The 11,586-nt window shown below is 47.5% G+C and overlaps 1 protein-coding gene across 1 annotated transcript; it reads right to left on the bottom strand.

Moving 5' to 3' along the window:
* Positions 1-432: 432 nt before the first annotated feature.
* RBP3 (retinol binding protein 3) lies at positions 433-10,304 on the bottom strand. Its single transcript, XM_079975106.1, has 4 exons — positions 7,172-10,304; positions 3,693-3,883; positions 1,769-1,911; positions 433-901 (listed from the first exon to the last, which is right to left on the bottom strand). Exons 1-4 carry the CDS (start codon positions 10,208-10,210, stop codon positions 582-584), a joined length of 3,693 nt encoding a protein of 1,230 aa, XP_079831232.1. The 5' UTR covers positions 10,211-10,304; the 3' UTR covers positions 433-581.
* Positions 10,305-11,586: the final 1,282 nt, after the last annotated feature.

Here is an 11,586-nt window from a genome sequence, read left to right on the forward strand (position 1 = left end):
ACTTCAAAGAAGTGTGACTGGCCCAAGGTCACCCAGCAGCTGTATGTGGAGGAGTGGAGACGCGAACCCGGTTCCCCAGATTACGAGTCTACCGCTCTTAACCACTACACCACACTGGCTCACATTTTACTTCTGAATAACCCCTACAGGAATCAGCATCTCTCTTCACGACGATTCACGCGTGTACAAGATTGCACGAATCCACTCATTGAATCAGGAAGGACGAATAAGGGGTGTACACCAGTGAGGGGGGATGATATTCAGGGTGGTGTGACCTGTAAAATTTGCATCGGAGTGGAAGTGGAAGGGTACATACACAAACTCGAGTAATCACAGAGCTCCGGCTGCTCCTAGCCATCTACTCTGTGTGTATTGTCTGAAAGAGGAACCTGTGGGTGGGTTGGGTTGGGGTGTTCTTCTGCATGTCTTTGTGGACTTCTCATAAGAACTGGGACTGGGTCAGTGATATCCTTGAGATAGCAGAGGTCTGGGACAGATTTTCCGGGATGAAACATTCACCTTCCCTAATTTTCACTTCCTGCCTTTTGCTCCGATGGGGCCTTTCATTTTGGACCACTAGTTTAGCTGGACCTGTGCAGCCGCAACATTTCCTTAGCCTTGATGAGTGCCACCTCAGGAGGAACTTCCATGTGAGGTCTAACGCCTACACCCTCCCACGTGTCATCCATGGAAATGGTGGATCTGGAAGTTGGAATGGTGACGTAGAGGCTGGTGCCATCCACGTGGTATGTCTGAGGCTGGAGGCAACCCCCGCTGGTCCTTTGCCCAACGATGAAGGCTCTACCCAATCTCTTCATGATGAACACAAATTCCTCGGCAGCACCAGCAGTGACAGAGCTGGTGAGGATGACTAGACCTTTATTGGAACCGTATCTCATACCTTCAAGAGGCAAGATAAGATGCATTAGGTTAGTACATTGGTCCCTTTCAACCCTATGATTGGCTCCCCTCCTCCTTGCAGCTATGAAATAAGGGGTAATAAGACCTCAAGGGTTCAAAATCAACAACAAAATTGAAATCCTTACTTAATTTGCGTAGGCTGGATCTACACAGCTATAAAAAAACGCTATGGGGGGAAAGTTGTAAAAGCTCACAATGGAAATTATTATTGACTTTCCATTTCAGCTCTACAGCGCCATCTGGTGTCAGGGTGTTATAACACATTTATAATGTTATAATTCGACTAATGTAGTTGAGTCCATAGTGTCTCAATTTTAGAAGTGCCTTATATGAATCTTGTTCCTGTTTACAGCAATCCTGAAAAGCAAGTGGCTATTCCTTCTGCTCTACAGATTGCAAATTAAGGCCGAAAAGTGCAGCTTGAGAAAGGCCACACAGCTAGCCAGAACAAGGCAACTGCCTGAAGCGAGAGTAATGTCATCCTCAACCCGGACCCCTGAGGAAGATGCAGGAGGAAATACAAGCTGCTCTACACAGTGGGGAACTTTCGGTGGCTTCCCTGGTCCCTCCTGACCTGAGGATTTAGCTCTCCCACCTTCCTCACACTCGGTGGTCTAGCCCCAGTAACACCCCATTTTCAAACATTACAAAAAGTGAGGTGTTAAACTCTGTTTCTCCATGTATTCATTGCGTCCCCCCCCCCCATTTCTTAATCAGAACTGCTTGACAATGATTCATGCTATCAGCCGTTCTGACATTTCACAAATTACATGCTGTCAGTGGCTTTCTAATATAGGTATCAGGAAATCTATTGACACCTACAAACCAAAAGTATAATTGCTCTCACCTGTAAGCTGCGAAAGGGTCCACATGTCTCTGGTGGTATCATTGGGTCTGTTGTAGACCTTGTCCAGAAGAACTGGGTGCCCTTCATCAAAGAAATAGGAGCACAGAGCTGCTACGGAAGATGAAGAGCCTCCTATATTATATCTAAACAGAGGAGGAAAGCCCAGATCACATAAGGTTCAACCTGAGGGACAAGGCAGACATACTTTCTAAAATGTGCTGCATGGTTTGAACACACGTATATTCAGTGAAGGGAGGGAATCTGGATCATAGACAGAAGTACTGTTCTTGGGGGACAGGGGGCGGGCTGGTGTGGAGGACTCCCTGGTCCTGAATGGGGTAACTGTGCCCCTGATGGACCAAGTGCGCAGCCTGAGAGTCATTTTGGACTCACAGCTGTCCATGGAGGCGCAGGTCAATTCTGCATCCAGGGCAGCTGTTTGCCAGCTCTATCTGGTGCGCAGGCTTAGACCCTACCTGCCCGCAGACTCTCTCACCAGAGTGGTTATTTCCTGCCTGGTCTACTGCAATGTGCTCTACGTGGGGCTACCTTTGAAGGTGACTTGGAAACTACAACTAATCCAGAATACAGCAACCAGACTGGTGACTGGGAGCAGCCACCAAAGCCATATAACACTGGTCCTGAAAGACCTACATTGGCTCCCAGTACGTTTCTGAGCACAATTCAAAGTGTTGGTGCTCACCGTTAAAGCCTTAAACGGCCTCTGCCCAGTATACCTGAAGGAACATCTCAACCGCCATCATTCAGCCCAGACACTGAGAAACTCCACCGAGGGTCTTCTTGGTGGTTCCCTCACTGCAAGAAGTGAGGTTACAGGAAACCAGGCAGAGGGCCTTCTTGGCAGTGGTGCCCGCCCTGTGGAACGCCCTCCCACCAGATGTTAAGGAAATAAACAACTATCTGACTTTTAGAAGACATCTGAAGGCAGCCCTGTTTAGGGAAGTTTTAATGTTTGATGTTTTATCAATTTATTATTATTATATTCTGCTGGGAGCCACCCAGAGTGGCTGGGGAAACCCAGCCAGATGGGCAGAGTATGTATGTATGTATTTATGTATGTATGTATGTATGTATGTAGGTATGTATGTATAAATAAATAAATAAATAATATTGTTATTGTTATTGTTATTGTTATTATCACAATCATCATCACAGGTTCACTATGAAGGTCCGAATCTATAGCCTGCTGCCATATAACTGCACATATGACATTTGAAATGTTCAGTTGCACCCATGCAAGTGGTTACGGGGCAAAGAGATTAAATCTGAAGCCTTGAGAAACAACACTTTTACTGTGTACGTTCCATTTTCAAAATTACAATTAATTCCTTAAATTGCTGATCCCCCAAAACATGAAGCCTTTTTGCTAGGGATAATTGGGATAGAAGCTCTGAAGAAGCTGACTAATTTTTTATATTTTTACTTTTTTGCGTATGCAGCAACTACAGAATCTTATAAACGCCGAAAAAGGAAGAGATTCCAACCAAACAAGAATGGCTTATAAAATCAACTGATTATGCTGAAATGGCAAAATTGATTGTAAAACGTAACAGGTCAACATGACAAATTGTTTATGGAAAATTGGAGGCCTTTATTAGACTGTCATAGTATTTTAGCAATATGAACTAGTGAGCAGGATTCAAGATATAAGCGGCGGGGGGCTGAAATGACAAGATGGATTTGGGGGTTTAATGCAGCAATTAAGGATAAGAATAAAAATATCCAGGCTGGAGGAGTGGGAAGTCAACAAGAAAAATATAAGTGAGCGATGTATGTGACGTAAATTTGTTTTAATCTTAGGAAAAATCAAATAAAAATTAACATTTAAAGAAAGAAAAGAAAATTATGATTATTTCCTCGTTGATTTCATCCAGTCCCTGATAATTTTTGGTCTAGCAGTTACCTCAGGTCTATGATTAGTGCATCCGTGTGGGCGATCTTCTCCCAAACGTGTTTCAGAAGCAGCTCAGAGAGTTGAGACAAAAGATCGCAGTCGCCGAACATATCGAACCTCAAGTAGCCCACGTTGTTCTCAAGCACGTTGGTGTGGTAGGAGAACTTAACGAGGTCTTCAAACATTTCGGGAGGAGGGATCTGCCATGGTTTGAAGAACATATGTTGATGAACATAGAAGGGCAACGTCAAATGAATGAAGGTGGTGGAGATCTTGAGCACATCATGGCTCCTAGTCTCACTGAAATTAAGCCAGGGTTGAATAGAGTGTAGAACTAGGGGAGACCAAGGTTCAAATCTCTACTCAGCCATGATGGCCGGTGCCTGTTTCTTAGCCTGCCTCATTCCTACCTCACATGGTTGTTGTGAGAATGAGTGGCCGACTCTGGGGTTGCGGCGCTCATCCCGCTTTATTGGCCGAGGGAGCCGGCATACAGCTTCTGGGTCATGTGGCCAGCATGACTAAGCCACTTCTGGTGTACCAGAGCAGTGCACGTAAACGCCGTTTACCTTCCCGCCGGAGTGGTACTTATTTATCTACTTGCACTTTGATGTGCTTTCGAACTGCTTGGTTGGCAGGAGCAGGGATCGAGCAACTGGAGCTCACCCCGTCGCAGGGATTCAAACCGCCGACCTTCTGATCAGCAATTCCTAGGCTCTGTGGTTTAACCCACAGTGCCACCCGTGTCCCAAGGGGGAATATACATGAGAATAAATAAATCTTGTTTCTCTACTGGGTGCCCCTTGTACTCTGAACCCGTCAGAAACCATGAAGGGACAGCAACTTCCCTCCTGAGCAGAAATAGTGGTACCTCGAGTTACATACGTTTCAGGTTACAGACTCCGATAACCCAGAAATAGTGCTTCAGGTTAAGAACTTTGCTTCAGGATGAGAATAGAAATCATGCTCCGGTGGTGTAGCGGCAGCAGGAGGCCCCATTAGCTAAAGTGGTGCTTCAGGTTAAGAACAGTTTCAGGTTAAGAACGGACCTCCGAAACGAATTAAGTACTTATCCTGAGGTACCACTGTATATGCATTTTAATGCGAAAACTTCTCAGTTACAGTAAAAGCATCTCACGCACTCGCAAACCTGGTGTAAGTAGAAATCAGAATTTTAAACGAATGTGTCGAAAGCTGCAATAATAATATCTTTAAAATGAACCACGACCATCTGTTGATCCTATTAAGTTAAGGCTGCTTTCCTGTGTTAAAGAACAAACCATGGAGGCAAACATTGGACGTTGTGTTATATTAGTGTAGGTAACCTGCAGACTCAGGGACTAGACCAGTGGTTCTCAACCTGTGGGTCCCCAGATGTTGTTGGACTACAACTCCCATCATCCCTGACCACTGATCATGCTGGCTAGGAATGATGGGAGTTGTAGTCCAACAACATCTGGGGACCCACAGGTTGAGAACCACTGGACTAGACAGAGGGCCTTCTCGGTAGTGGCGCCCGCCCTGTGGAACGCCCTCCCATCAGATGTCAAAGAAATAAACAACTATCTGACCTTTAGAAGACATCTGAAGGCAACCCTGTTTAGGGAAGTTTTTAATGTTTGATGTTTTATTGTGTTTTTAATATTCTTTTGGGAGCCGCCCAGAATGGCTGAGGAAACCCAGCCAGATGGGCGGGTTATGTATGTATGTATGTATGTATGTATGTATGTATGTATGTATAAATACCGTATTTTTCGCCCTATAGGACGCACCGGCCCATAGGACGCACCTAGTTTTTTTGGGGGGAAATCAAGGAAAATTTTTTTATTTCCCCCCCAGGTTTGCGCAGCCATCCCCAAGCTAGAAGAGGGAGACAGAGCGCTCCGTCTCCCTCTTCTGCCTTAAGGGACAGCCTCTCTAGCCTCCGTGGGGCAGCGGCTTGCCCCGCTGTCCCCCGAGCTTGAGGGCTGGCGATGGGGAGAAGCAAGCTTGCTTCTCCCGCCAGCCTCCACACCAGGTCCGGGAATAGCGGGGTGGTGGCGCTCCGCCTCCCCGCTATCCCCTGAGCTTGTGGGGCTGGCGGGGGGGGGGGAGAGAAGCAAGCTTGCTTCTCCCCCCCACCAGCCTCCAGATCAGGTCGGGGAATAGCGGGGTGGCTTAAAATCACTTTTTGGGTTAGTCCACCCCTCCCAAAAAAGCTCAAAAATTTGGGTTTGTTCCCAAAAATAAGCTTAACAATTTTGGGGGTTTCCTAAAAAAAGTTCAGCGACTTTGCAGGGGTCAGGAATTTTACTTTTTGAACGATGGCAACCCTCAGCAGAGAATCTGTTACACTGGAGAACGGAGACAAGATTGCTTCTGACTTTTGAACAGAGCATGTGCGATGATACAGTCTGTGTTTAGAATCTGCAGAGTGCAGGTCATGCAGTCAGAACAGGTGCATGTTCAGAGTGCAGGAGGCTCTGCTCAGAAATTACCATATATTTTGCTCTATAAGACTCACTTTTTCCCTCCTAAAAAGTAAGGGGAAATGTGTGTGCGTCTTATGGAGTGAATGCAGGCTGCGCAGCTATCCCAGAAGCCAGAACAGCAAGAGGGATTGCTGCTTTCACTGTGCAGCGACCCCTCTTCCTGTTCTGGCTTCTGGGATTCAGAATTTTTTTTCTCTTGTTTTCCTCCTCCAAAAACTAGGTGCGTCTTGTGGTCTGGTGCGTCTTATAGAGCGAAAAACACAGTATGCTAAATGCATACATCTAGCTTGGCCCTAAATTGTAACTGGGAGATGACACACTCTGAACAACAGGAAGGGCAAAAAACTGATATGGGCAACAGTAAAAGTGTCTTTCGTCTTAAAAACAAACAAACTGTAGAAAGGGATAGTAACACTGTGGAGAGAATAGGGCAACTTATTATTTTGCTAGTTGTGCTGTTTTAAATGTGCCTTTTATATTTGACTTCACTTAGTCATGCTTTCTTTTGAAATGTTTAAGATTTTTTGGGGTTAACTTTGCTCTGCTAAATGTGGATTCCGCAGTTGACCTCCTCTGTAGTTGTTGTTGTTTTTTTAATGTTCAGGATAATATTTTAGTTTCCTGTTAATTATGTCTGAATGAATGTTAATTGTATTTAAATGTATACTTTATATTCGACTTCCTTCAGTAATGTTTTATTCTAAATTGTTTTATTTGCTGTTTTAATGTAGGTTGTAAACTGCGTTGAGATCCCTCCTAAAAATATACAGCAGTATAGAAATGAAATAATAGTAATAATACACATGATTTGCCGCTAATACTCTATAACGTGGCAGGGTAGCAGAAAGTTCAGTGATGCCATAGGATGACAAAGTAAACACACACACACACACACACACACACACACACACGTTTGCCACATTTCCCAGCAGGACTGGCCCACCCATGAGACAGGATGAAGCAGTCACCTTGGGTGGCAGAAACCAAAGAGGTAGCACACCCCGAATAGGAACTTACCTGCATGGGAATGATACCTGGGATGTGGTCCTTTGAATGCTCAGAGATGTGGGTGACCTTGAGGTGCCTATCTCCAGAGAGAGCTTTGAGGTTAGCGTTCATTTTCTCAGCCAGTTCCACCTCACAGTTGACATTTCTGTAGGCGGCTTGCTCAGCAAGCTTGGCTGCCACTGTAGCCCCAATATCGACAAAGGCATAGTTGTCGGCCACCAGTTTGCCCACGGTCTGCAGCACACTGGGCAACCTGGCGCGCAAGGCAATGATTTTCTGGGCGGAAGCCAAGGCCTCTGGAGCCTGCGCGGTGACGTGGGGCTCCACTCCAGACAAGCTCCACACTTTGCCAGTGACTGGACTGAGCACCACTTGGCTGGGGATTGATGCGTACAACGGGCTGCTGCCTATGTGGTAATTACCAGCCGAAAGCGAGCCCCCGACCGTGGGCTCCCCAATTACTGTGGCACGATGCAGGTCCTTCAAAGAGCGAGTGAGGGCTTCGGCAGCCGAGCCACTCATGTGGCTAATTAGGATATAGACATCCTTAGCCGAGCCGTAACGTTTGCCGGTCACCTCGGGCAAAGTCCACACCTCGGTACTTTGAGAGGTGCTGCGGTCGAAAACTGTGTACAGGTGTCGCTGAGGAGCGGCGTCAAAGAAGTAGGAGCAAAAAATGGGCACTCCGTTGGAGTAACTGCCTGTGTTGTAGCGCATGTCGACGACAATAGCTTCCGTTTCCACCAACTTGTCCCAAACCATGTGCAGCACCTGTGGACCAATAGCCTTCACCGTCTCCGCCTCAGCCATCATGTCAAAACGCAGGTACCCCACATTGCCTGGCAACACGTCCACCTTGAAAAGAGCCTCGATGAGGTAAGCCAGTTCCTCGGCAGTGGGCATCTTGTCGGGAGAGTGCTCCTCTGGAGGTGGCGCCACGTGGCTGTGGAAGATGTGCAGCTGATGATCCCCAGAGGTTTCTTGAAGGTCGCTGGTCAGCTGAGAAGCGAGGGTCTCAAAGTCCACGACTGAGCGATACCCACCTTTGGCCAGCTTGGAACGGAGGGCGCCACTGATCCTGGTGGCCATTTCCGGTATGGCATAGTGGGCCTCCAGCAACTGCCTTACTTCCTCGACAAGTACTCCCATGCCGTTGTGGAACGCCAGTATTTCCTGTGCCTTTTTAAGAGCCTCGTCAGCCAACACGATGGCATTGGGAACCACCCCGCCACCCAGCCAACACTCCCCGTGGTTGTCGATAAAAGAGACGACCGGTACATTGATCAGAAGGCCGCAATCTGCTCCTTCACTGAGCTGCAAAATGCAGAAGGTGTGCGAATGGGTCAAGATACCTGCTGTAATCTCGCCAACCAGGGTGGCACGGCCAAGGGACTGCATGAGGTAAGAAAACTCCTCGGCGGCTGTGGCCGTGTGGTGGCTTGTGAGCAGGTAGACACCCCGCCGAGCTCCATAGGGCTTGCCTAGCATTTCAGCCCTGCTGTTGTGGTCCTGCGACTGGTTTGTGCGCCTGTCGTAGGTGGTGAAGAAATGCACAGCACCAGCGGAAGGGTCTTGGAAGTAGGAGAGCAACACCGGCACAGCGGTTGAGGAGGGGCCTCCGATGTTGTACCGTAGGTCCATGATCAAACTGTCTGTGGCTTCCAGGGGCTCCCAGACTTGACGTACGAGGTAGGGCCCTAGCTTGACCAGCACCGTAGCATCAGCAAACTCGTCGAAGCGCATGTAGCCCACGTTGCCTGGCAGTACCGACACCTTGAACACGGTATTTACCAGGGCGTGCATGAGTTGCTCGTCGTTTGGTAGGTCGGTAGCCATGGCAACCTGCTCCTCGGCTGGTGCAGCTGCAAATTCTCCCGGGGCGGCAGCCCGCAAGAATAGACGCGGGTCTTCCGACGCAGTGTGCAGTTCGGCGTTGAGCTTGGAAGCCAGCTCAGTTGCTGATAGGACGGAAGAGTGGTCGAAAGCGGAGAGGTGCGTCAGCAGGGTGGGGACCCGGTCTACCATGGAATAGTTGTCCTTCAGGATACCCATCAAGAGGCTGATACTGCCAGGGATAGCTTTGCGTAGCGAAATGACGCCCAGGGCTTTCTCCAAAGCTTGCTCTGATGAGGCAGCTACACATGGCTCCACGCCACCGATTTCCCAGCTTTGCCCGTTTCCACTTAAGGGGCTCACAGAGCAGGATAGGGGAATTGTCATGTAGAATGGGGAAGCCCCAATCTGCAACTTTTGGATGCTCAAGGAGCCCCCTGCTGACTTCTCCCCCACTATGATAGCCCTGTGCATTTGTTTGAGGATATATGCCACATCTTCCGCCACCCCTGTGGTGTGCTGGCTTATCAACAAAACAACGTCCTTCTCCTTGCTGTATCTCACACCCAGCACCTTCGGCAAAGTCCAGATTTCCACGGTCGTATTGGACGGCCGGTTGTATATGGTGTCCACATGCAGTACCCTGTCCTCGTTGTACAAGTAAGAGATAATGAACGGGATGCCGGAAACCTGCCCTCCGGTGCTGTAACGCAGGTCGAGGACCAGAGCTGACGTCTCCATCAAGGTTTTCCACACCTTTTCTACCAGGAAAGCCCCAATCTGCTCCACAGCATCCTGACTGATGATGGAGTCGATCCTTAGGTAGCCTACGTTGCCCTCCAGCACCTCGGACTTCACTGTGTGTTGGATGAGATTTGAGAGCTGCTCCGAGGTCAGAGAAATCTTTGCTTCTTGTTTGGGGGCAACGGGAGCTGAGGGCTCATAAGAAATCACCAGCCGCGGGTCGTTAAGGGCTCCTTGCACCCCAGCTGTCAGAACAGTTGCCAAAAGTTTGGGATCGGAAATGTCCCAGAACTCACCGCCCTTGACAGCTTGCTCGATGGCTTCTTGCATCCCCACTAGGTTTTCGGGAAAGCAATAATTATCCAGCAGAAGCTTTGCCATATCCAACACCAGTGTGGACTGGAGAACGCCCTCAGTACAGCCGCCGCAACACATCAGGGCCACACACAGCAGGAGACGTTCCCTGATCATTTTCTTTAGTGCAAAGTGAAATGTGCCGCAAGAGAAATCCAAAACACTTGCAGTCCGGGAGGATCTTAGCTTTCTGCCGGCGCTGTCTGTGAATCAGTGCTGAACAGCCAAGTATTACATTTGGAGAGCATGGAATATCCTTTAACTAGCCCTTAAATCTGGCTCTAACCCCTTAATCTCATTAAACTGGAGGGCATCAGACAAAGGCCACACAAAGTGCAGCTTCATCGCGCAACAATCCCTCTTACAAAACGGCCTTTAAGGAGCTTTAGGAAGCCAAGAGAAGCGCTTAGGTCGGGGGTTTCCAAATGGTAGTCTGTGGAACGCCAGTGGTCATTCAGGTGGGGCGTGGCAGGTGTGTGAAAAACACTTAAAATCTGAATGGGGAGGTAATAAAATTCAACGTAAGGAACAAAAGGATCAATCAAGAGTAACTGAATATCACACAGCACCTACAGCACATTGTAACTGCTACAACAGGCAGAAAAATCATTATGTGGTCTGCCGAGAACCCCAGTAATTTCCAAGTGGTCCTTGGGCCAGTTTTTTAGGAGACTCTCCTGGGAAACTGTCTACATTTGAGCTTGTTTAATGTTTATTATGTTTTTGTATGTGCTGGAAGCTGCCCAGAGTGGCTGGGGCAACCCAGTTGGATGGGCAGGGTATAAATATCATCATTATTATTATTATTATTATTATTATTATTATTATTATTATTGAATAGTACATCCTTTTTTCATTGGGGAAATGTTGGAGGTTATGGCAGTTTCTTTTCCTGGACCAATGATAGCTTCCCAGTCCTCCAGCTTACATTCTACTTGCATTTGGTGTTTTGGATTTTTCCAACACTGAATATTTGCGCTGCAATCCCTTCCCCGTCAAGTAAGAATACATTTGCTGTTAGTGTTACTGACCATTCTCAGGACTGCACTTTTACTATGTCTGCTCACCAGAGTGTTGCTAAATCTGAGGCGACTTTAATCTTCACAATTTGTCATCAATTAGGATTTACTTGTAATACCAGTGCAGAACATATGGCCACTGCTTCCGGACAAGAGAAACTCAACCCGACAGACTGAAATAGAATGTGTGTGTTATTTCCTAAGTGCCATTCTATTGTGCTGCTTAGAGATTGAAAGAGGATCAGTCTAGACTTTATCCCTTTCAAATTTGCCGGTCTACGCAGTTTCCATGAGGATAAAATGTGAGTGCCAATTTACAGATTTTATAGAGTTAGGGTGAGACAGTTTCAATTTCCTCATCATCCTGGGGGAAAAGTGAGAAGAAGGGTGCTGCAGGGTTCTGTCCTGGGCCCGTTGTTCTTCAACATCTTTATAAATGACTTGGATAAAGGAATTGAGGGGATGCTCATCCAG

The sequence above is a fragment of the Podarcis cretensis genome, assembly GCF_951804945.1.
Source record: "Podarcis cretensis genome assembly, chromosome: 5".
Taxonomy (NCBI): Eukaryota; Metazoa; Chordata; class Lepidosauria; order Squamata; family Lacertidae; genus Podarcis; species Podarcis cretensis.

Bases quoted from the DNA above. Each gene is read 5' to 3' on its own strand.
- RBP3 (XM_079975106.1), bottom strand. From the start codon at position 10,210: ATGATCAGGGAACGTCTCCTGCTGTGTGTGGCCCTGATGTGTTGCGGC. The intron at 3,884-7,171 runs GTAAGTTCCTAT...AAACCATGGCAG, and splicing joins CAGGTATCATTCCCATGCAG to ATCCCTCCTCCCGAAATGTT. The intron at 1,912-3,692 runs GTAACTGCTAGA...TCCTCTGTTTAG, and splicing joins GCACTAATCATAGACCTGAG to ATATAATATAGGAGGCTCTT.